Source organism: Artibeus jamaicensis, unplaced genomic scaffold, assembly GCF_021234435.1.
Source record: "Artibeus jamaicensis isolate MK-2021 breed Jamaican fruit bat unplaced genomic scaffold, CSHL_Jam_final contig_935, whole genome shotgun sequence".
In the NCBI taxonomy this organism is placed as follows: domain Eukaryota; kingdom Metazoa; phylum Chordata; class Mammalia; order Chiroptera; family Phyllostomidae; genus Artibeus; species Artibeus jamaicensis.
In genome coordinates this window covers 1,381,022-1,407,598 of record NW_026522016.1, presented here as the reverse complement: position 1 = coordinate 1,407,598, position 26,577 = coordinate 1,381,022, and the positions used below count along the sequence as shown (strand labels likewise).

At 35.1% G+C, this 26,577-nt stretch overlaps 1 protein-coding gene across 1 annotated transcript in view; it reads right to left on the bottom strand.

The window, feature by feature from the left end:
- The window catches only part of LRP1B (LDL receptor related protein 1B), a 1,762,610-nt gene that overhangs the window by 668,828 nt on the left and 1,067,205 nt on the right, over window positions 1-26,577 (bottom strand). The window contains exons 13-16 of the mRNA XM_053655128.1: window positions 26,291-26,510; window positions 23,618-23,807; window positions 19,700-19,822; window positions 3,049-3,189 (exon numbers count right to left, since the gene is read on the bottom strand). Coding sequence (XP_053511103.1) covers window positions 3,049-3,189; window positions 19,700-19,822; window positions 23,618-23,807; window positions 26,291-26,510 — 674 coding nt within the window. The remainder of the gene's footprint in view (window positions 1-3,048; window positions 3,190-19,699; window positions 19,823-23,617; window positions 23,808-26,290; window positions 26,511-26,577) is intronic.

Below are 26,577 nucleotides of genomic sequence, written 5' to 3'. Positions count from 1 at the left end.
TGATTATTTTCCCTGCATTCCTGAGGCTAAGTTCCTGGCTGAGTTGGCATGTTCTTCAGTACTTGTTTCAAAACTCCAATATTCTTTTTGAAGTAATTTTTCTAAAGCCTGGTAGTTGCACTTCTGTATAACAAAAATAAACTTTGGTATTAGTTCTAAATAGAACTTTAAAGATAGTTGTTTTATCATGCTGAGACATAGTAAATATAGGCCTTTTGAGTCAGTTTCTACAAAACACTATTTATAGTAGCTTCGGTGATAAACAAATTTTATCACTTTTTTAAGGAAATTTCTATTCATTTCTATTCTATTCTATTCTATTCAATAAGGAGAAAAAACTTTATGCTTTCTGACATCTGAGCATATTAATATTTTCTACTCACTTCAGGACTCTAGCAAGAATTGCCACTTATTAGAATAAACGTTATCTAATATAAGAAAGGGTTAACATCTTAAAGTATCAATATTACATATAAACATTTCATTGAAGCTTGATCAAGGGCCTTTGCAATTTCCATCAGTGGTAGAAATAGGAGTTCAAAAAGGAGGAGCAAATATAACCCACGGTCTTGTGTTTTGGAGTTAGCAAGTTACAGGATAGAATAAAAACAGAATTCAAGGTCAAAGCTATGAGTACTTAAAATATACATGATCCTCTGATATAATTATATAACTATAGAACATCAACTATGGAACTCCAGAAATATAATTCTGTTCAAAAATGCTAAAATGTTTAGAGATTACATCATTCTGTTGGGAGGTGGCCAGAGATGTTCAATTTTTTTGTTGCCCCATTTATTTAGACATTTATTCATTGATGTGCTAGGTACTGTGCTAAATTCAAAAGATGCTACAACATAACATGTCCCCTCATGAAGAAATTCATCTATTAGATGCACCATATAAGTAAGCACATAATTACAGTGAGCTGTGGAAAGTACCATAGTAAAGGAATACACAAATGTTTACTCCAGGTGAGCTATATTGAGAAGGGGGCTTTTTTGGTGTTATAAAGACTTCTCTGTAGAAGTAAGGAAAAACTATGGTGAATTTCATAGCTAGAAACGGAGAGAAAATAATGCTTTTTTGAGATCTACTTGTAGTTCAACTTGATAAGGACACACAGGGTAAAATGTAAAGATGAGATATAACAAAGTGCCTTAGATGTAAATCAATAAATTTTAGAATTAACTTATTTATTATATAGTTATTGAAATGTCAAGATTAGATTTCAGCATATAAATATCACTCTGGAAGCAGTATGGAAAGTGAGCTTTACTTAAAGCAAGCATTCTCGTAGGAATAGCAGGGCACTTGCTGACTTAATCTAACATATGAACCTAATTTAACCAGTAAAGATTGAGAGGAGATAAAGATGCAAAAATAACTATTGAGGAGGTAAAGGGATAACTTATTAATGTAATTGAATATAGACTATGAGTAAATTAAAAGACTCCAGAAAAAACCAATGATGGAAGCTTGGGTGATGAGATAGAACATGATGAAATAAGAAAAAAATACTGACAAAAATGTTAACACTACCATTGATGATACACATGTAATATCAATTTATATTCATAAAGGAAACACTTTTCTTTGTGCAGTTGGTGAACAGAACAATCTCACAGAAGCGTAGGATGGAAGTAAAGGATGGAAGCATGGGTATTGTGATGAAATATTTGTGGCCTAAGTAGTCAGCTGGCACTGACTACTTAGGGAGTGGCTGTGTGGGGAACATTCACTAAAACCATGAATAAATATAGTGCCTCAGAAGATAGGAGACAATTTAATCAGTAAATAATACATCATTTGTGTAAAAGAAAAAGTAGGAAAATATACCTCTTACTCTTAGATAAAGATGCTGTTTTCACTCCCAAACTTTTGCTTAATTTTATCAATTAGTACTTAATATTTTACTTGTAGGTTCACACTTTACACTGTAGATATTAATGGGCTTGAAAAATAAGAACTCCATAATCTTGTAATTTCCATGTTTGGAAATTAAAAGATAAGTATTGCTACATTTATGTATCGATGACAATTTATAAATATTATACATTTATACACAATTCCAAAATATTTTGAAAGTCTATATTCTTGTGTTTTTGTACCAAAGCACAGATAATTTCATAGATGGATGCCCAGCCAACATTGCTCATTCTTAATAATAAATCTTCAAAAAAACTGTTTTATATTCTTGATCTTTAAAAAAAGGAAAATAGAGAATTGCCAATTAATCACAATTAGTTCAGCCACTTTAACTTGAAATGTCTTTGATTGAAAAAAAAAGTCAAATCAAGAGAGGAAAGATACATATGCCTGGCACCTCCCCCTCTATCACCATATAAAAATGTTTTAAATGTCTCAAAACCATCCAGGTAGTCATTTTATCATATATATTCTGAAAACATTATTTAATGTGCTTCTCAAATTGTTTTCCTTGCATGTATGTGGAACATTTCATTTTCCCTACAAAAACATGAAATTACTTCTATTGCAGCCAATGGTAAATAACTAAAAAGAAGCCAAAAGGAAGAATAATCAAACCTTTAATTGCATATGTGTTTCCTGCCATGTACTGAGCCAGTCAGGTTAGGTAATAGCATGTTCCAAACCCACTTCTTGTCTCCTTGGATTTCTTTGAAGGCTTAGTTGCCAAGGAATAATGGAGCAGATCGTGACCCTCTCTGTATGAGGAATTCTGTCTTGAGAGAGTTTAAACTGATTTTCCACATGTTTAAATTCAGAGGTCCTAGCAACATTCTGACAATGGCATGGTGTCACTGACAGCATGAATAGGATAGAAAGGAAAGGACTTCTGGAGCAACCAAAATGATACTATTAAAGGTGGGGAGGGATGAGAAAACCAGAGCTTCAAAACTATACAAAGAGGCAATCTTAAGCCTGATATCCATACAAAAGAATGACTGAGAAAAAGAACAAAGTGCAATTTGCCCCAAAAATATTTTTGGATTTTGATGAACTTTTTTCACAGTTTACATGCTCAGAGAGTCAGGAAGACTTAACATTACTTGAAGGAGAACATACAGCAATTTTCTGAATCTTCATCACTTCCATCTAGACAATCGTCATCGCCATCACATTTCCACCGAGCTTGGATACAGTGTCTGTTTTTGCAACGAAATTCTCCCACTTTACAGATGTGAGGTAATACTTCTTCTGGGTTAACTAGGGTTAAAAAGAATCCAACTCATATGAACAATACTAGCTATATTAGATTCACTAAAATGTAAATGTTGTTATAACTAAACACTGATTCATTTCATTATATAGAATATATGAAAACATAGCATTGTAGTGACACCAATCTCTGGAAATGAGAAAATTTTAAGTTTTCCTGACAATAGTTATTCTACTAAAATTTTTAAAGACTTGTTTTAAACAACACTCACCAAAATAGCAACAACAATAATAATATACCACATTATATTTATATTGGTTTTGTAGTTTTACTTTGCTTTCATTCATAATCTCAGTTGATTATCATGATAACCTACAAGGCAGACCCAGCAAAGAATTTTACTCCCTCTGTTTTATAGATGAGGATGCAACACATTACTCAGAGTACATGGACAGGCTGAGAGGACAGCGTGGGTAACTGTTTACTCTGTTGGTCTGTAAGCGGGAGAGATACTCAGGTCTATTCAATACTCAAAGAAGTACTAAGTTAATTAAAACAATCACATTAAATATCTGAATTCTTTACAGTGTTTTCCTCCATATATTCCATGTCCTTTAATCAAATGTTAGGAATTCAGTTAATTGGAATTTATTCACAAATTGAAAGTGTTACTATTCTTCCTTTCTCTTTGAGTGGATTAAGTAGAGTCTAGAAAGAAAAGAGAAACTGTGGCAATGGCTAAAGTAAAATATTTATGTTTCACAAACTGAAAAGGCATTGGAATATTAAAAGTTGGTTTATTGATAGGAAGAACAAAAGCTGATCTTTATTCCCCAGATCTAATAGCTTTAAACTTTAATTTGGAAAACTGGTTTAGATGGATGAACTGTCACAAAATTATATATATTTAAGTGATAAGAGATAACAAGAAAAAATGTGGCATTTCCAGAATACTTTGTGTTAGAACCCTGTTAATCTTTATACTGCCCCTGCTGAAACAACAAACAAACAAACAAACAAATAAGTAAAGAGAGATGGAGTATGACTTTGGTACCATAACTGCAGAGAATCTGCTTCAGAGACTTATGCAGCAAGACATAAGCATGTGGGTTTGTGAGGCCAGAGAAAAAGTTGCCTTATTAATTCAGACTCCTATTTAAGGCTTTAAAGGTGAAAAACATTTAGTATAGTAAATGAAATATAAAATTCAAACAAAGGAAGCCCTGTGCTTCTTCTGACCCCTACCTCTCAGACAGCAGACACTGTATGTAGGAACTGACAGTAACTTTTCCTCCACAAAATGCTATAGCAGCAATTTCTCTAATGATGTATTTCTGTGAGGTCACTGGAAAGTAACAGATTTTGTGGTGTGTGTGTGTGTTATTTAAAAAAAGGAAATGACAACAATATTCTCAAAGAGGGAAGATCACTGGATCCTCTATTCAACCCCGAGGCACATTTTTATGGCAGCAACTGGGAGCAGAACGGGAAATCAAGATGAAACTGTACTCTGGGATAGGTCTGACCACTTCAGGCTTGAGCATTTTTCTCAAGATCTGTAGAATTTACCACTTATACCATGCATATATTTCCTTATTCTGAGTTTCAAGTCTGGTAAATTAGAGACTAAGATCTTGAGAGTGATATAGTTTCATTTTTTGAGTCCATTTAAGCTCACTTTAGACTGGGCACTTAATGGATCATAGTTTGATTAATTTCTTCTCTATAATTATTAAGCCTAATATAGAGAGAGACTGTTGTCTCTCAGAATTAGGATTAATTCTAGTTATAGAAGAAACCTGATTTGGGATGTGATCAGTTTCTTCTCCCATTTAAGTTCAGCTTTTTAAAAAAAGTATGTTTTATTCATTATGTTATTACTGTTGGTTCCCTGTAAATTTTTCTTTATTTCATTTAGTTTAACCTCTATTTCTTCCTATATGTTATTGCCATACTCAGTGAGTTCTTTAAGTGTTTTGAACTCAGCATCTGAGGTTGGCTATCTCTGTTTTATTTAGTTCTTTTTCTGGGGGTGTGTTCTGTTCTTTAATTTGAGCTTAATCTGTTCTTAATATTTCTTTGGCCTCTCAATTTGGCAGCCTCCCTGTGTTTGTTTCTGTGTATTAAGTAGAGCTTTTTTGACCCCCTGTCTTAGTAGTATAGCCTGTTATCAAAAACATACCTGTACATTGTGTGGGGCAGAGCCTTAGGTAATTGCCAGGGTGGGACAACCCACTTCACTGCTTTGTGACCCTGGTTTGGGGGAGTGCCCAGAGAGGAGAATGTGCCACGGCCTGGCTTCTGGAGGTTTGCCCGGCACTCTCTCTGTTTCCAGTCACTTCACCCACTCTCTGTATGCTGGTGGTGCCCTTACAGGTATTACCCTGGTGTCGAATCCCAGAGTGTGCGGATTTGCATACATTTTAAGACCTTGTGGGCCCTTTAAGTGGATTTTCCTGAAAATCCAATAGTTTCATCTGCTGCTCCAGCCCCCACTGGTTTTTATAGCCAGAAGTTATAGGGATTTATCTTTCTGGTGCTGGAACCCCAGGTTACATGGTCTAGCTTGGGGCTGGGGTTACTTGGGACACCTCCCAAGGTGTCCCTCCTAATTTTTATCTACCACACATGAATGTGGGGTCACCATGCCCATTCCACCTCTCTGTGTCACACTGTACCTCTCTACCCATCTCTTGGTCTCTGCCCCTCTTATCCAACAGGATGAATGTGGCTTCTTGAAATCCTTGGTTGTCAGACTTCTGTACAGTTAGATTTTCTGACAGTGCTGGGTGTTACTTGTTAGGAGATTTACTTGTAATTCTTGTGGTTGCACAAGGAAACAGCGTGTCTGCTGATGCCTCCATCTTGACTGGAAGTCTCCCATTTAAGTTCAGCTTAAATATTTTTTCTACTCCCTCTATAGTTTGTTTTTAAAAAAAGTCAGTTCTATTATTTTATATATTAAGGATTGAAAAACCCAAGAAACCATTGATTCCCTTCTGATAACAATCCCACCAATTTTTAAAGTTTGGCATTTTTATGGTTACTTGAACAATAATCCAATTCACATCAAAGATATCCATATAAAGAATGAAATTATACTTGCTTCTGAATAATTATATCTATATTAAAGAAGGGTGAAATGTCTTGGAAATGACAGACTATCTCAGAAAAATAATATTTTAAAACTAAATATTTAAAACTAAACATAATCAATCTAAACATAAGATCTTTAAATTTACATTGAGTTCAAGTGTTTTTCAAGTGATTTTTAGATCATTATGAAATGAAAGCAAATAGGCAGATTTTCTAAGCCTGTTCTAAATATGGTTTCAAATATATGTACTAGTTGTTAGTTTTTACTATTTTCTAATACAAAGGTAGAAATTTTCAAAAACAGGTAAGGACAATATTTAAAGTTTTATTTTCATTTTTCATAAAAATTATGAATAATTGCTTGAAAATTAGTGGAGATAACATCTTGAGAAAATTGCATCTTTTTATATTTGCAGTTTTGATATTGATCTATATCAATGTCACTAATATAGCTCAATTATCACTGCAATGGTAACAGCAGTTAAACATTGCTTATATGTGTAACAACAAATACAATGAAACATATATGAATATCTTTGACATTCTTTAAGTTTGTCTGAAATTCCACTGAACTCCAATTTGTTAGATGAGAGATATTTCTCCATTGCAAATTCCCCTGTATGTCTTGTGTAAGCTTTTATTCTGGTTGTCTTTCAAGAATGCTTATAAAGCTAACATCTAAGGCTGTTAGCTATATAAGCTAGAATGCTGAGAATATAGAGATAGTGCCTTCTTCTAGAGCAAAGAGTGTTTTGTTTTGTTTTTTTTTCTAAACCAGGAGGTAAAGGTAATGTCTCCCTACAGACAAAGACTGGGCAGATTTTTCTAGCAGACTCTTAAGCTCTTCAGTTGTGGTATTGTACAAATCCATTGAATGTTCAGCACCAATCAGGTCCTGCCTCTGCTTTGTTCTCATATGATTGGAGGGTGGGATAAGACCAGGAAAACCAAAGTAAACATTGCTGCCAGTTGTGCCATAAGTAATAAAATCCTTTGTATCTGATCCAGAAATTGCATGTGGCCTGTTAAAATTTATGAAACCTGCTCTCTGGCTAACATGTTAGCTTGCAACTAGGATAATACCTCAGACTATTCATAATTCTTAAAATAATAGTAAATAATTTCTATTTTGAGATACTGGGTTTTGATGTACAAAGTCTCCCAGAACATAAGGCATCATTATTTGATTCTAACCCTAACCCAAATCTTCCAGATGTAGTCTGTAGTTATATCAGAAAAAACATTACTAGTGTTCTCAGGTTTGATTAGCTTTGTAATTCATAATCTAAGGATGGTTATCTTGGAGCTAACAATAAACATTTATTTAATTATTGAAAACATTTAATGTGATAGGTGATAATATGGGTAAAGCGGAAGCTAAGACATACAGTGTGCAGATGATGTGTTATGGAGTTGCACACTTGAAACCTGTACAGTTTTATTAACCAACATTACCTCAATGAATTCAATAAAAAGCAATAAATATAAAAAATAAAATGAAGTATAAAAAAGCATCCACATTCAAATATAGAACTATTTACATTATGAATATAAGAAAAGCATGATAAGCCAAGATGGAGGCATAGGTGGTAACATTGTGCCTTCTTGCACAACCAAGTTTAAAAGCAACCAAGTTTTAGCAACAAAAATGCAGCCAAACCACAAAAAATTGAACTATATGGAAGTCTGACAACAAACCTTTCAGCCAGACCTGTAAGAGGGGTGAAGCCAACAGCAGAGTGGTTTCGGGCAGGAAAGATCCACTGGACTGACCTGGGCACGCGACCCAGGCAAGTAGGCAGCCACGGGTGGATCCCAGGTGTGGAGTAGCAGCGGGCGGACCCACGGAGGGCTGACTGCGGTCACACATTCGCATGCAGATAAACCAGTGAAGGAGCAAGAAGTGAGACAGACCCTGCAGGCCCCAGTGGCGGGAAGCAGCAGAGGGGACAACTATTGTCCCTCTCTGACCCCACCCCCACATACACCATCACAAACTAGCGACCTGGGTGGCCCCGCCCTGGTGAACACCTAAGGTTCTGCTCCTCATACATAACAGGGGCAAACAAAACAAAACATGGCTCAGGAAAAACTCGAAGCCCCAGAGCCCATAACACTAAGTGACAAAAAAATAGCCAAACTTTCAGATGAACAGTTCAAAGCACTGGTGATCAGGATGCTCACAGAACTGGTTCATTTTAGTCACAAATTAAAGGAACATATGAAGGCTAAACTAATTGAAATGAAGGGAAATGCATAGGAAACCAATAGTAATGGAAAGGAAACTGGGACTCAAATCAAAGGAGTGGACCAGAAGGAAGAAAAAAATGGCCAAACAGAAAAATATGAAGAAACAAGAATTCAAAAAAATGAGAAGAGGCTTAGGAACCTCCAGGATGACTTTAAACTCTCCAACATCCAAATTACAGGGGTACCAGAAGGGGAAGACGGACAGCCACCAGTGGAAAACTTATTTGAACAAATAACAAAGGAGAACTTCCCCAATATGGCAAAGGAAATAGACTTCTAGGAAATCCAGGAAGCTCAGAGAGTCCCAAAGAAGTTGGACCCAAGAAGGAACACACCAAGGCACATCATTGTTACATTAGCCAAGATTAAAATGAAGGAGAGGATCCTAGAAGCAGCAAGAGATAAGTGGACAGTCACCTACAAAGGAGTTCCCATCAGACTGTCAGCAGATTTCTCAAAAGAGACCTTACAGTCAAGAAGGGGCTGGAAAGAAGTATTCCAAGTCATGAAATCCAAAGACCTACAACCAAGATTACTCTACCCAGCAAAGCTTTCGTTTAGAATGGAAGGGCAGATAAAGTGCTTCTCAGATAAGATCAAATTCAAGGAGTTCATCATCACCAAGCCCTTACTATATAAATGTTAAAGGGACTTACCTAAGAAAAAGAAGATAAAAAATATGAATAGTGAAAGGACAGCAAACTCACAGTTACTAACAACCACATCTAAAACAAAAGCAAACTGAAAGGACAGCTAGATCAGGAGTGAACCATAGAAATGGAGATGACATGGAGGGTTAGCAACAGGGGAATGGGAGGAGGAGAAAGGGGGAGAAGGTACAGAGAATAAGTAGCATAGATGGCAGGTAGAAAATAGGCAGGGGGGGCAAGAATAGTATGGGAAATATAGAATCTAAAGAACTTGTGGACACATGGACATAAACGAAAGCGGGGGGATGGTGGGGGAGGGGTATGCAGGGTGGAGGGGAATGAATGGGGGGAATAGGACAACTGTGATGGCATAATCAATAAAATATATTTTTAAAAAGTAAAGCATGATAAAAGTATTTTTGTTTTTCATTTAGAACTGAATGCAAGTTCCTTGGACATTAAGAAAAAACATATTTTCTCCAGCATTGACCTACTGTGTGGAACTAGGTAACAATATCATCTGTATTAGCATCTCGGGCAATCTACCAGCTTTTGTGAGAATCAACGAGATTATGAAGCAAGTATATCTGGCCAGGAGCACCTATAAAACAAAATTAGAATTCTTAGACCTTGTACAAACTTCTATGAATAAATTATTTTATGAATAATTTTTACATATCTAATGTTTCCCTTTGAGATTCTTCAATGTAGGAAGGACAATGTCACATACAGTAGAGAACAATGCTTAGAACAGAACCAAGTATAGACTTGATCTTCTAATGTATTTGTTGCTTGAGTTACCAGAATTAAGAGAGATGAATAATTCTACAACTAGCCATTATTATAGTGAAAGATTCTGTCTCTGGAGACTGTATAAATACTTTAGGAAAAGTACAACTTCAACTGGTTCATCACTTAATGTTCTTTTCCCACCACCCGAGAATGTGGATGAAGTTACTTTATTTTAAGGGACAAAAGATCAATACACAGATAAAAAGAGAGAGTGGTAAAGTTCCTACCATGACCAACAAACTGAACAAATAGGAAAAACCCCATGTATGCCACTTTGTTCTAGTTCTTAGTATGATTGAACTTGTAAAGCACTCAGGCATTTGGGCACAGTCATCAGTAGCTTCCAGTATATGAACCAATGTCAGAATTGCAAACTTTGCTTCAGAGTTGTGCTTTGCCCTGTGATTTTGAAAATTAATACAAAACCTGTAATTCTACTGCCAGGGTAATTTCTAGTAATACCCTTGATTCAATGTTATCTCACTGTAAGAAAACTGACAAAGTAATAAATAATTCTCTAATCAAAATAAAAAAATAGAATTACATGAATCATAACATGTCTGTCAAGTAACTGTATGTACTCACATATCCTATGAGACCTGCTATTAGAATATAAAAATCAGTCCTACTTATTACTCTTCAGTAAATTATAAAGGGAAATATTGATTCTAGAATTAATTTGCTTTGGTAAAAAATTAGTAGAGTGATTGCTGGAGTTAACGTCCAGATCCTGATGAAGTAAAGAAAGAACCCTGCTAATAAACTTCTACTTTACTTTAGCTTAAACCACCTCAGATTCACAGTTCAGCTCAGCAATAGTACTTAATACATACATCTCTCACTTTGGTTTAAGAAGCTGTGCTACCCATGAACGAATGCCTATGTGGCTCACTTTCAACCCAGTGTGGCAATGTGTCCTAAAATGTTCTTGTCTCCTCTCTCAATTGATATTTGGCTGTTGAATGTTATTGAAATTCTGATAACTTAGTCTGAAGCATTAATCCCAGTACGTAAAACAAAATAAAGTTCTCCTGTTGCCCCTGTAAGTCTAATAACAGAACATGTTTGCTTATATAATAAATTTTTTTTTGAGTTTGGGAAGTACAGAGATTCCAACTATCCCTTCTTCTTAACAGGAAGAGAGAAGAACCTGAAAAAAAGCAACTTGAAGTTGTGGTTTGTTGGATGCCTTTATATAAGGTCCCTAATAAAGGACAGCAGCATGAAAACTGCTGCTATGGTTTTGAATTTTTCCCTTTAGATCACAGCAGGATGATCTTTCCTTAGGTAGAGTGTTCTTCAGAGCAGCAAGCCTCAGTGGTACATAATCTTTTGTGATTTCCTATTCAGAGAAAGCCATAAATATTCATCTAGATGGTGCTTCTAAACTTTTTACTGCCTTAAACTTTTCACTATGCATTAGATTGCATATATTCTAGAACATACACCTGTTGCAGTTGAACAGACAAATGGCTCAGGCATAGTGGAGTGCTGTTTCTGACAGAGGAACATATCTGGTGCTCCAGAAGGTAAGGAAGGTCTCAAAGTACCACTGACACATAATTGTGCAATGCTACCCTTCAATGACCAATATTTTTGCAAATGCTTAAGTTGCTCTCTTAGGAGAGCAAAGTGAGAAAGTGGAAATTTCCCATTCTTTCAGGCCACTAAAGAGGCATTTAAAGAATTACCGTATTATTGCTCTCAAGAAAAGTATCCTGCTATTTTTTAAAAATATAATTTTTAGGACCTTAATTTACTTTCTTGTACATTATCCACATTTATTAACTTTGTATGTTGTAATTTTCCCCACAAAGGTGTCAAGATAAATTACAAAATTAACTTGATCATTGATCAACCAGCTTTTATACATGCTACTCCAGGGCAGGAGGTTCCAAGTTATGATGTTACACCTGGCCTCACTTTTAATTGTGAGGAAATTTGGCCATGACACACATACTTTACAGAGACAAAGACTGCACCCTACTCACACTCTTGATTCCTTCTAAGCACAGCTTTAGAATTCATCCTTAATCAACCATGTAGAATGCCTATGGTTTTCTGCTGGGTGAATGACTATTCTGGCATTGCCATATGCAGCAAGTTTATTGAGAAATAACTGGTGGTGTTTAATTCTGGCCTGACCATATGCCAATGGATTTGTGTTCATTTGACATAAATTCAGTAAGGATGACCAAAACTGAGACAATCACATCTCAAAGGTTGCAATATGTATTTTTATTTTGTTCTTTAGACCAGATTACTGAGTTAATCCAGTTGGGGCCAGTTCACAAAACTATAAACTAACCTGAACTAAATGAGAACCCAGAAGAATCAGCATTAATGACATGTTAGTAATATGCTGGTATTTGTTTTGCATTATATTCTGCAACTAAAAACTTTATTTGTAGTCCTTTTGTACTTTAATTTCCTCATCTGCAAACTAAGATTAATGTATACCTGTACTTTTAAAACCTTTACAATTAAATGAATGGGGACTGGAATAATTTACATAAAACACTGGGTTATTCACAAAAATTATTTACTATATTGTTTTTGTAAATTTTTCTTAATACATTTGAAAGAAACCTAGAGAGGTTGAATGCCATTTAAAGATACAGAATTTTTAATAGCCAAAAGCAATACTTTCTTACATTATAACTCACCTGATTTTGTTAATTTAACATTGTTTAGTGTAGCAAGTATAGATGAAATGATTTTCTTTCTTATCCCCTCTGATTACACTGGGTTATTTCTATACAAATAACAGTGATCAACATAGTTTTATATAAAACATCAATATATGAATATACCAACCCATAAGAAATCCATGTTTTTTAAATATATTTTATTGATTATGCCATTACAGTTGCTCTATTTCCCCCCCTTCATTCCCCTCCACCCTGTACACCCCCCCACTATTCCCCCCTTTAGTTTATGACCATGTGTCTCAAGTTCTTTAGATTCTATATTTCCCCTACTATTCTTGTCCTCCCCCCTACCTATTTTCTACCTGCCGTCTACGCTACTTATTTTCTGCACCTTCTCCCCCCTTCTCCTTCTCCCACTCCCCTGTTGCTAACCCTCCATGTGATCTCCATTTCTATGGTTCTGCTCATGATCTGGCTGTCTTCTTAGTTTGCTTTTGTTTTAGGTGTGGTTCTTAATAACTGTGAGTTTGCTGTCCTTTCACTGTTCATATATTTATCTTCTTTTTCTTAGGTAAGTCCCTTTAACATTTATATAATAAGGGCTTGGTGATGATGAACTCCTGGAATTTGACCTTATCTGAGAAGCACTTTATCTGCCCTTCCATTCTAAATGAAAGCTTTGCTGGGTAGAGTAATCTTGGTTGTAGGTCTTTGGATTTCATGACTTGGAATACCTCTTTCCAGCCCCTTCTTGCCTGTAAGGTCTCTTTTGAGAAATCTGCTGACAGTCTGATGGGAACTCCTTTGTAGGTCACTGTCCCCTTAGCTCTTGCTGCTTCTAGGATTCTTCTTCTTCATTTTAATCTTGGCTAATGTAACAATGATGTGCCTTGATGTGTTCCTTCTCGGGTCCAACTTCTTTGGGACTCTCTGAGCTTCCTGGATTTCGTGGAAGTCTATTTCCTTTGCCAGATTGGGGAAATTCTCCTTTATTATTTGTTCAAATAAGTTTTCCACTCTTGGCTGTCCGTCTTCCCCTTCTGGTACCCCTATAATTCGAATGTTGGAACACTTAAAGATGTCCTGGAGATTCCTAAGCTTCTCCTCATTTTTTCCTCTTTCTGGTCCACTCCTTTGATTTGAGTCCCAGTTTCCTTTCCATTACTATTGGTTTCCTATGCATTTCCCTTCATTTCAATTAGTTTAGCCTTCATATGTTCCTCTAATTTGTGACTATAATCAACCAGTTCTGTGAGCATCTTGATCACCAGAGTTTTGAACTGTGCATCTGAAAGTCTGGCTATTTCTTCATTGCTTAGATTTATTGGCTCTGGGGCTCTGAGTTGTTCTTGAGCCATGTTTTGATCTGTTTGTGCCTGTTAAGTATGAGGAGATGTTCACCCGGCCCAGGCTACCCAGGTCACTGGTTTGTGACGCTGTGTGTGGGGGTGGGGTCAGAGAGGGATAATGGAGGTCCCCTCCACCACTTTCCGCCACTGGGGCCTGCAAGGTCAGTCTCACCGCTTCACTCCTTCACCAGTTTATCTGCGCTCAAATGTGTGACTGTGGTCAGCCCTCAGTGGGTGCACCGCTACTCCACACCTGGGATCTGCCTATGCCTGCCGGCATGCCTGGGTTGTGCACTCGGGTAGGTCCAGGATCTTTCCTGCCCGACCCCTCTCTGCTGCTGGCTCTGCCCCTCTTACTGGTTTGGCTCAAGGTTCGTTGTTGTCAGACTTCTGTGTAGTTCAATTTTCAGTGATTTGACTATGTTTTTGTTGTTAAAACTTTGTTGTTTTTAAGCTTGGTTGTGTGAGAAGGCTCAGTGCTTCTACCTACGCCTCCATCTTGGCAGAAGTCCTGAAATCCATATGTTTTTAATGGGGCATAAGAAAATAAGAAATATATTATGGAAGCCAATGATCCAGATAATTGTGATTCACAAAATTAAAATTAAAGAAATAATTAGAAAAAATGCAAGCTTAAAAAGCCATCTAGATATTAGTACCTATATCTAGCCATCTAGATATTAGTACCTTTGTTTTCACTATGAAAACAAAGATGAAGGGGAAAAACTCACAAAGCCCTGGAAATTCAGCATCTTGATCATTCTACTGCCATTATTTTAAGGAAATTTTGCAAAATCAATAGGACTAGATTTAAATATTCATTCAGAAGCCTCAGTAAGTGATACCACTAGAAATTTAGCATGCTTATCTATCTTCAGGTGGGAGAGATATCCTTTGCAGCTGCAATGCTGACCATCAGGTATGGGCCTACTAAAAGAGGAGATACTTACAGTGCTACTTTCTACCCCTGAGAAGAAGTCCAGGGGGTGGCAAAGGCAGGGTGAGACCTGACAGAGGTCCTCAAACCTTACTGCGTCTCTGTGTGTGTGTGCAATCCATCAGCTCATAATGTCAGAATCATTCAGCTGGGATAGCAAACAACCTCATTTACACCAGAAAAGTAACTATATATGAATCTATAGTAGAAATTAAAAAAATAAACTAAGAAATGTACACATAAACCATAATTGTATTTGAATAATTAAGATAATATTTAGCCAAGCAGGCAACTGGACAGACTTTATGTTGTTCAAAGCAACGCTTATTCCCTGTCTATTGTTAAATTATGGGTCTTGATAGATCTTTTCTAAAAATAAACACACAACAAAAAAATAGGAATTGTAAACAATACCACAGAACAAAGGAAGGACAGCGATCTGGTGACTCAAAGAAAGTGTAGCTCAGAATTTTTGTCTGCAGGAATTGTCTTATGGGTATTTTTTAAAAATCCTACTAATAATGGAAAAAATTGCAGAGTGTCATAATTCATATTTATACTCTGAAGTGTATCATCCAAGAACATAATTTTTAAATGTTTCTAGAATTTTGAAGAAAAATTTTGTTTAGCCAAGAACTGATATTTGAAAGAATAACTATTCACATGTAAAGGCAAAAATGGCATATTTGAATACATACAACTGCACAGTGTACACTCTTTCTACTCTTTGAGAAGTCACTTCAAGATATACTACATTTATCATGCACAACAATGAAAATTAACACATAAACAATGGGAAGTAAAAGTTTGAGTACTAAGCAATACAACTAGGGAAGCATTGATCCAGGTGTAAAAGAAAATATTGTAAAATCGATCAATAAACTAACTATGAATATCAAAACATTGTTTTGAGATGCCACTTTTATTACATATTACAATTCCATATATACTTGGTTGGGTCTATTCCTGGACTTTTGATTTTATTCCATGATCTGTTAATGATTGAGGTGCTGTAGCCCGTTTTAGTATCTTGTAGGGCTAGTCCCCCTTATAGCTTTGCCTTTCACAGTGCTTTCCCAGATGTATTGTGTACTTGTTTTTCCATATGAACCTTACTTTCATTTTGTCATGCTCCATATAAAAAAGCATGTTGATATTTTGGAGGGGTCACATTTATAAATTAATCTAGGTTAAACTGACATGTTAATGATGTTGAGATGTCTTATCAAAGAATGAGAGATATCTTTTTTGTCCAGTCTACTTTTTAGTGTCTTTCAAAAGGCCTTTATAGTTTCTGTCCTATAGATTTTAAATATTTTCTGTTAAGTTTATTCTTATTTTATCTTTTTAAAAATATTTTTATTTAATTATTTTTCAACTACAGTATTCTGTCTTTTACTCCCATCCCAGCCCACCCCCCTGTGCCGCCCACCTCCCTCCCATTTCCACCCCCCTTAGTTGTTGTCCATGTGTCCTTTATACTAGTTCCTGTAAATCCTTCCCCTTTTCCCCTGAAATTCCCTCTCCTCTCCCCTCTGGTTGCTGTCACGTGTTCTCTATTTCAGTGTCACTGTTTTTATTTTGCTTCCTTGTTTGTTTTGTTGTTTAGCTTCCTGTTAAAAGTGAGATCATATGATATTTGTCTTTCACCACCTGGCTTCTTTCACTCAGCATAATGCTTTCCAGTTCCATCCAAGCTGTTGCAAAGTGTAGTAGCTCCTTCTTTCTCTCTGCTGCATAGAATTCCATTGTGTATATGTACCACAATTTTTTAATCCATTCATTTACTGACGGGCACCTAGGTTGCTTCCAGCTCTTGGCTATTGTAAATTGTGCTGCTATGAACATTACAATGCATAGGTTCTTTTGGACTATTATGTCAGGTTTCTTAGGATATAATCCCAGCAGTGGAATTGCTGGGTCAAAAGGCAGGTCGATTTTTATTTTTCTGAGAAAATTCCATACTGTTTTCTATAATGGTTGTACCAGTCTGCAATCCCTCCAATAGTGAACTAGGGACCCCTTGTCCCCACAACCTCTCCAACATTTGTTGTTTCTTGCTTTGTTTATGATGGCCATTCTGACTGGTATAAAGTGGTATCTCATTGTGGTTTTAATTTGCATCTCTCTGATAGCTAGTGATGTTGAGCATATTTTCATGTGTCTCTGGATCCTCTGTATGTCTTCCTTGGAGAAATTTCTGTTCAAGTTCTTTTCCCACTTTTTAACTGGGTTGGTTGTCTTCTTAGAGTGGAGTCATTTAAGTTCTTTGTATATTTTGGAGATTAAACCCTTGTCTGAGGTATCATTGGTGAATATGTTTTCCCATACAGTTGGTTCTCTTTTTATTTTCATACTGTTTTCTTTAGCCATGCAGAAGCTTTTTATTTTGATGACTCCCATTTGTTTATTCTTTCCTTTATGTCCCTTGCTCTAGAGGACATATCAGTAAAATAGTTGCTGCGTGAAATATCTGAGATTTTCTTGCCAATGTTCTCCTCTAGGACTTTAATGGTTTCACGGATTATATTTAAGTCTTTCATCCACCTTGAATTTATTTCGGTGCATGGTGTAAGTCGGTGCTCAAGTTTCATTATTTTACATGTAGCTGTCCAGTTCTCCCAACACCATTTGTTAAAGAGGCTATTTTTAGCCATTTGTATAAAAAGACTTGATGTTTGGTAATTAAAAATAATGTTCCTTATCAGAAATTCCAAATTATACTAAGGACTGAAATTGAGGAAGATGAATAGAATAGTATAAAGGAAATTAAAGTCTTCATCTCTTTAAAGTCTTCTGGTACTAGTAATAGTAACAGAATTTAAAACTGATAGTATTATTTCAAATGCATTAAGAGGATGTAACAAATTGCTCATGGAGTGTATGGTAAAATACAGGCCGAACTGTAAACATAATCAAACACACAAATAGCATATAATAATGAATCAGAAATAATACCAAACATCAAGTAGGAGAAAAAGATAAATGGCTTAAAATCAGCCATTAAAAAATTAAGTAGTCATAAACAATAAATATATTTAAAAAATTAAGTTCACAGTAGGGAAAGAAAGAAATAGTGGGAACAACTGTAATAGCATAAATAATAAAAGATGTCATAAGATGCTTATGCTCATATTAAGTAAAAATAAAAGAAAATATAAGTTACTCTAATATGTTACAAAATTTAAAGTACAATTAATTAAGAGTTCAGTGTCCAAAATGAAATAACTGTGGTCTAAATTCCCAATATTCCATTTATTAACTAGGTAAACTTTGAAAATTTATTAATCCTGAATCTAAATTCTAAATCATAAAACAAAATAGTAATTGCATCTTCCTGATATGATTAATGACGGACCTAATGAGAATCATAAAAATACATTAGAAAATGCCACACACAGTGTGAGAACTAAATAAATGAACCTGTCATTCTTATTAGTAGTAGAAAATAATAACTTTCCAGAGATATATAATTACAAGGAATTGAATCAAAATGTTTTAGTAGTTTATCACTGACTAACGACATCATGGGTAGATTTTTCACATATCTTTAAAAATATTCTCAAATGTTACTGCATTTTAAGTCATATTTTAGAAATTCTTTGTGCACATTTTTTCTTCTTCAGAAAAAGAAAATTTACAGATAAGCTGAAGTCTTCTTTATTGCACTTATTTTTCCTTTTGCTTCCCCAGAGACAATTATTATAACTGAGAGAAAAAAATACATGATATTTATTTAGTAACTTGCTATGGTTGATGTTATGTGTCAGCTTATTAGGCAATAGAATACCCAGATGGTTGGTCAAACATTGTTTGGTGAGAGAGTTTTAGATGAGGTTAACATTTCAATCAGTAGACTAAGTTAAAGCACATTGCCCTTCTTAATACTGGGGGCCCTTGTCCACTCAGTTAAAGGCCGGATAAGTAAGAGAAATTCTTCCAGTCTGACTTAAACTGGGACTTTGTTTCCCCTTGCCTTCACTCAAACTGAACCATTGATTCTTCCTGGGTCTCGGGTCTACCGGAATTCATACTAGAGCTACACCAGTGGTTCTCCTGCGATTCCAGCTTGCTGACGGCAGATACTGGGACTTATTAGTCCACATATCCTGCTGGTTCTATTTCTTTAGGGAATCATGAGTAACACACAAATCAAGGTTAAATCATTGCAGAGATGTTTCTACAGTACTCAACGTATTCAGAGCATTGTGGCTCCTGTTGTTCTTAAGGGACATGATATATGTGTAGAAAGGACAAATTTCAAAAGGGCCACATTTGATTAACAAAATGAGTAAACTGAGGAAGGTCAGCAAAAGTTTATAGTTGCTTGAATCCAGTATAATCAATCCAGTTAACTGAATACTTCGATAAAGCCTAGACATACCTTAAAAGTCTCTTATTTTTACCTCCTTCTTTGCCCTTAACCAGCAAATCTATATAATTTAGTTTACAAGGCTATTAAAAGAAATTCGAGGTCCATGTTATGCATCCACCTATCATCCCTATAACGAACAACTAACTACACATTTTTAAACTACCGATGTTGAGATTCCCTAAGTATTTCATAAAATATTGTCTTCTGTGACATTTAATTACTTCTATTCTTTTACTAAACTATATGCAGCAGTGGTGCGATACTCTGCAAAACATCACAATTATCATTCTTCATCAGTGCATTAGAAATTAGTAATCTGTAGTCTAAAAGGAATCATACCTAAGTACTTACTTGCCTTTCTTTTTCCAAGTTTGATTTTAATCCCTTTGGTTTCATCTACTTCTGGTCTTCGAAAAGACACATAAAAATAATGAGTGTGACAAGAAGGGACACTTACATGTGCAAGTTGTTCCGTTTTCATCTAAAAGTTGATTATCAGCACAAGCACATACCCGGCCTCCGGGAACGGCCAAGCACAGTGTGCTGCAGCCCCCGTTGTTTACTCGACACATGTTGTCACCTGCAGGGGGATCCATGACATGTGTCAGAGAACTCCGAGTCCACCCAAGGTTAGCCTGTGATTTCTAGGAGATGTGTATAGGCATAAACATGTACATATATATATATTACATATTTATTAATAGGTAATTAACTAATTAATTTGTTAGTTAATTGAAGTCCTCAGGGCTTCTGCTGAAATTCAGAAATGTTTAAAAATATATGATGTGCTGGTAGCTGCAAGGGATTTGCATGTTGGTTGTGGGAGACAGAGATTTATGTGCAGTTGGGTTGCAGGGAGAGGAAAAATAGAAAAAAGGGATGGCATCTGTCTAGGAGAGTTTCCCAGGTTAGGAAGCCTGAGTTTTTTAGAAAGTAGACTTAAGTGCAGGTAGACCACCTGTACTTAGAGTGTAGCTTTGGATCTCAAGTGAATACAATGCGAACAAGCTTGTGGAAAGGAGGGGGTTATCATTCACTCCTGAGCACTGAGTGCATCGCATGCCAGTGCATTGAGGATTCCTAGGAACACTGGCTATCCTTGAAGCCTTGAAAAGGAGTGGCCTTGCTGGTGTCAGGAGACTGCACAACACTTGGGGAAAAGTGTTGTCCCGGTGGCCTAAACAGCAGAGACACTGATGAGGTGTGTGCAGACACTGCCAAGCAGGCACCGGGGGAAATCCATGTCCATGCTCATACAGGAGATGCCCTTGGAGATTCTGATACAACTGAGGTAAAATTCTGAAGAGGCTGGAGATTCTGTTTTTAAAGATGTAGGTAAGAGTAAATCAAATTTAGGTAATCATCATTTTGATGTCATTATTCCTGTAAGTCGGACAAGCAAGGATAAACTTACATATTTTCTTAAGTTACATATGTATAGAATAAGCACAGAGAGCTCCACAATACTAGCAACCCCGATGGCCATTCTAAATGCCACAGTCATTTTACTTGGTGTTGCATTTTTTAATGTATCAATAAATAGCATTTTGATACTATCAGAAGATATTATTCAAACATGGAAAATAAAGAATGTTTAATTACTCAGACACATACAATAAAATAATATAATCATTAAAACTGTATTGCCAGTTAAAGAGTGAGTACCAGCACTGTGATTAAAGTGACATGCTAGGTTATTACACTGTGAGCCTCAGGAGTTAGATGTGCTTCGCAGAGATTGTTAAGAAATGAATTAACAAGATTTGAAGTGTTGCTACGTGCAACAAACATTGCAGTGTTTAACTTGTCCCAATAGATTATCATTCATCACGTGTTCAATGATGAGCGGAAATAGCCTAGGATATATAACTATTTCTTTTCATTATAAATAAGTGTAGTCTATATGTATTACATATACAAATGATGTCATATACTCTCATCTCTCGTAAAGAGAGAGAAGGAAAAAGTACAAGGTTATAAGAGAATACCTTATTCCATTCCAAGAACAGAGATATATACTACTTAAGCATTTTGTTTTCTATTTAATTGCAACTATTTATCCTTAGAAAAAAACAGTTAACATGACAGCATATAACCAAAGTTTATGTGCCACTAATTATATTTCTAATTATTTATTAATATCTGTTGTTCCAAAGATGCAATGAGAAATACTAATGAGCGAAAATTATAACATAGTAAGATAACATATCTGTATTTAAACATACAGCTGTATTTTGCTTCATAATCTAGCTATTTTGATGAATGTAGTAAAATATAATGAAAATTTAAATCCTAAGTGGGTTATCCATTTCAATGTCTATTGACTAAGAGATATTGATCAGGCATTATTTCTATACTGTATTATCGGTTCAGAAGATTTGAGTACTTCCTTAGCCATGAAGACTAGCTAGAGAACTCAAACTAATTGATTATTTCACCTAAATTAATGAAAAGTAGGTAATCAATTTAGCCAAACACATTCTGTCAGTAACACAGTGCATAATGATTTCTACCGTAGAAGTTGTATAAAGAGTTTAATAATCAGGGATAAATTCTCATTTTAATATTCCTTTAATTATAAATTTTTAGAGGACTTTAAAAAAATCACTGTCCATGCAAACGATAGCACTAAGTAATTATATGTCAATAATGCTGTCTGATATACCTCATGACTGTTGGAATACAATCCTCATACTACTATCAGAGTTGTGCACTTACTGCACATAATTGTGACACCTCACCCTTTTGAATATTTATTTAAAGTGTTTATATACAAGGAAATTTAAAGATATATGCCTTCAGATGGAGAAGTAGTAAAGGAAAATTTATTAATTTAAAATACAAGGACAGTTCTGTCTTACTTTTTTGTAACAAATATTCATTCTTCATAGAAATTTTATGCTCATACAGGAGATGCCCTACAAGAAAGCATTTGTTCTCTTTGTTAAATTTTTATGATGTGTCCAAACTTTGAGAAAAAATTGTCAGGATACAGATTTAAACCAGAATCCATTTTAGAGTAAGCTGGGGTATTTATCAACCCATATGTTGCTTTTAATTGGTGGACTTTTTAAAGAAAGTGAAGATTGTGAAAACATCATGGGATTTGACTTCAGGGAGTTTAGAAATGACATTCAAGATGAACAGATTCTAAAAAGAATGAAAATAGAAAATGTGATTGTATATTGATTGTTGAAATAATATCCAGGAAACTAATGAGTGTAGAATTACAGGGAACAAGAACCCTGCAAGCGAGACAGCACAGGAGGTGAGAAGGGCTGTTCCTGTTCATATTCTTGCCTCCAGTTTAGTGGAGACAAGTGACAGTGGGGGAGGCTGTCAGGACTGAGGTGACTGTAACAGAAAATATTGCCATATGATCGATGCAAACTGTCGCTTTATGTTTTATTTTGTTCACAACTATAGTTTACCCCATCTCAAAAAATTTCATTTTTATTTTTAAGGGTAATTTTATCTTTTATTAGCTATTAAAATTTATGTACTTCCTGCTTTGTGTACTTTCATGATTTTATGAAATTATATTTGTATGCCAATGAAGCAATTTTAATATGGTAGAAAAAAATGAAGCTCTTGATTGAGACAGTTTGCTTTAACATCCCTCTTTTAGCTAAAATATGACATATCTTAAAAAACTCTTGTTGCTAGGTAACTTCCTATTGATAACGTGTATTGAAAAACTCAGGATATTATCTTTTTCCCTAACTGTATTAAACCATATACTTATGTAATGTCCACAAAAATATCTCCTTATTATAAAAGGAACAATGCCTTTACATTCATAACAAAATATCTAGTGCATAATTTACAAATGGCTTTCTTTGTTTAATGCCTAAGTTTTAAGTCATGCTATTTGTGGGTAGCCTAATAAATAGTAATAACTCAGATAAAACAGAATATTTCTGATTTTAATAAGACATGAATATCATAGTAGATTATTTTACTTTTATACCATTTAAATTAATTAAAGTTATTTAAATGTATACCACACTAATCAGGTAACATATACTAAGATACTGTTGAAAATGTAATCTTCTTATATAATGTATTTTTAAATATGTTCCTACAATATACCTTTCCCAATAAAGCTTTTCTAACTGCTCATGACAGTTAATTTTTGAAAAAAAATTTTTTTTTTACTTTAACAGACCAGTGAAAATGGCACCAAAAAGAAAGTATTTGGAGAAAATCTTGAACTTCATGCATATATAATTCCAAACACTTGATTGACTTTTGTGTGGCTAGATACCTTTTATCACAAGATTTCAGCCAAGGCTATCAAATAGAACTTTTTTGTAAGTACTGTGAATTTTATTTTATGTGAAACTCAAAAGCAATGTTATCTGGTTTTTAATACCTTGCTGCTTTTGTGGGTCATAAATCTGAAGCCCAAACAGGGGTGGTCTTTCCCGCCTCAGTAATGTCACCTCATTCGTTATCAAATCTAGTTGAAAAATGGAACCATTCATATAATCCGTCCAGAACACATAATTCCCGTGATGTGACAGTCCAAAAGGATGGTTCAACTCTTTCCCACTGTAAACAATCTGTAAAATGTAAACACACTGTGAAAATTCAGAACTCGCCTCTAGAAACATAGCTAAATATATATGCAATATGGTATTCAAATAAGAATAGCAGATTAAGCAGATCACTATCTACCTGATGTCATAATTCAGTATTTTCTTTCAGTATATTTGAAAAATGGATTTCAGTGTGAGCATATTTTTCTGTTTGTAGAACTTATTTGAAGGAGGCCATTTAAAGTTAATTCATTTGAACTTTGTCATATTTGGCTTTACACATATGGTTAAGAAATGCAAACATTAAAATAAATTTGTGTTTATTCTTCCCTGTGTCTTTTCTTTGTAGTATTTCAGAATCATATCCTGAGACAGAAATTGATCTGAGTAATTAGTGTTATTATGTCTAAGGGAAGGGGCCAATAAAGCCCAAAATTTATTTATAAAAATATTGTGTATTTATTACTAAATGTTTAAACTTCAGTCACCTTCAAAGTGCTCTCAGTTTGATGTAATACACCTACCAAGCCTTTTTTCCACTACCGAAAACAGTTTTCGACCTCATCAATGTTGACACCTTTTAGTGCTTCTGCTGTTTTTTTGTCTCACTTCTTCCATATTGGCCAAACGTTTCCCTTTGAGCACTTTTTTTTTTAATCCCAGGAAACAAAAATTACTGGCTCTGAGCAAGATTGGGTGAATAGGGAGGATGGGGCACAGGGATGATGCCATTTTTGTTCAAAGACTGCTGAACATTCAGCACAGTGTGTGCCACTGTGCTTATAAATCACCCATCATGAAATGGGCAAATGCATTGAAGAAGCCTTCAAAAAACCTTCACTGAAGCCTAACACAGCCCCTCACAACAATGCCAGCAGGTACTCTGCTATAGATGGGTTTCTAGAACACTCACTTAGAGGGGAAAGCCTATACAACAAAGGGCCTGCCCTCCAGAAGATAATTCCAGTTGTTTTTGGGTTCCTCCTTTGTGTTGCAATATTGTTCACCCAACAGCCAAAGATAGAACATAGTATCAAGACATTAGAGTGAAAGAGAGCTTCCTATTTCATTGAGTAAATGCAAATTAAGTAGGAGATGATAGGGAGAAAGATAAAGATTTTAGTTTTGAACATAGGAAAAAAGTACTAATAGTAAATGAAAAGATTTACTGGCTAATTTCAATTTTGATTATCTTGGTATATTCTTTACATTACAGTTTTATATTTTCACTTTTAAATGGAGCAATTGTGTTTTGAGTCCTGTTCCACAGGTAGGGTTGTAGAGGAAAAAACAGGAATAATACTTCTAATAATGATAATACTTTTTCACCATGTATGAAAAGGATTGTATACAATATAGAAAAGCATTTTGTGCTCACTTTATTTAATATTAGAGAACTGAGGAAATTATTTAAATAATGTAGTGTTAGCAATTCAATTTTTTCTCCTTTTATCTGGATTCTTCAAAACAGATTTTCATATATTGAATTAATGATACAGTTTCTTTTTTAAATTTTCTCACCTCCATGACAGCTAAAATGTACTGTGCATTAAAATATTATCTATGCTGTGTACATGTCAACATCTTCGAAGGAATCATAGGTGTTTATTTAGTACCTGTGGACTTTGTGACATTTGGTTAAATCCCAATAAATTTTACTCATTTGGAAAAAAATATTTAAAGAGCTGTTAGAGTAAATAAATGAATGAAATAATCTTAACTGACTACTATTTACTTCTTAAGCAGAATTCGTAATGAATAGTCTTAGTCGATTGTGCAGTTTTTCTTTCCAAAAAAAAAAAAAAAGAAAAGAAGAAAGTGCAGTACCAAAGAAAACACTTTGATAATTTTGAACATTCCACTTTTCCATTATTTAAGTAAATAATCAAAGCTATTTCATAATGTCCTACATGCTTAGGTAATTATAATACAAAATACAGAGGTGATATTTTTCTAACATCGGCTTTGTCACACGGTCAACTACATTCTTAACTTACCCCAGAATTTCAGAATCATTTCACAACAATTCTATCAAAAGAGGCAAGAAGTGGATATCTATTCATATCAACAAGCTCAAAGCTCCGTTTATTCTTATGCTTCAATTTCAAAGTCATGAATTTCTTTATTCAAATAAATGCATTATAATTAATTTGTCATAATATATAGGCTAAATTTCAGCTGAAATTTTAAAGATATTTCAAAAGAGTTGGGTTTCTTGGTCATAGCAAACTCATCACTAATGTAGAGAAGCTGCATTTTAAAACAACTCTAATATCCTAAGAACTGCTTTAAAAAAATTTCATGAATGCTGATACACCGCAGTGAGTTGGGCTCCTTCTCCAAAGCACAGTGCCAGCTGCACCACTTAATGCTTAGCCACCCACAGAGACTACTGGCAGCCACCTCAGAGGGGAACAAATAAACTTGAAAGTATTCTTAACACAACACAACAACGCTCCGTGAAAAAAGAAGGCTGCGGATTAAAACCAGCAGCATTTGTCTTTTACCTTCCTGTGAGTTCCATTCAGAAACACTTTTTCAATATGATCATAATAAGCATCACACCAGTATAAGGTGTTGGTGTGAAAGTCCAGAGTTAAACCATTTGGCCACAGCATCTTTGAAGTCACAAAAATCTGCCGATTGAAGCCATCCATCCAGGCCTTCTCGATCCTTCCCACGCTGTCATCTATTTCATCTTCCTCCCAGTCTGTCCAATACATCCAACTAAGACATTACAAACAAGAGCACACACATGTTATTTCAACTAGCCGCTGTATAGAGGGACACTTCC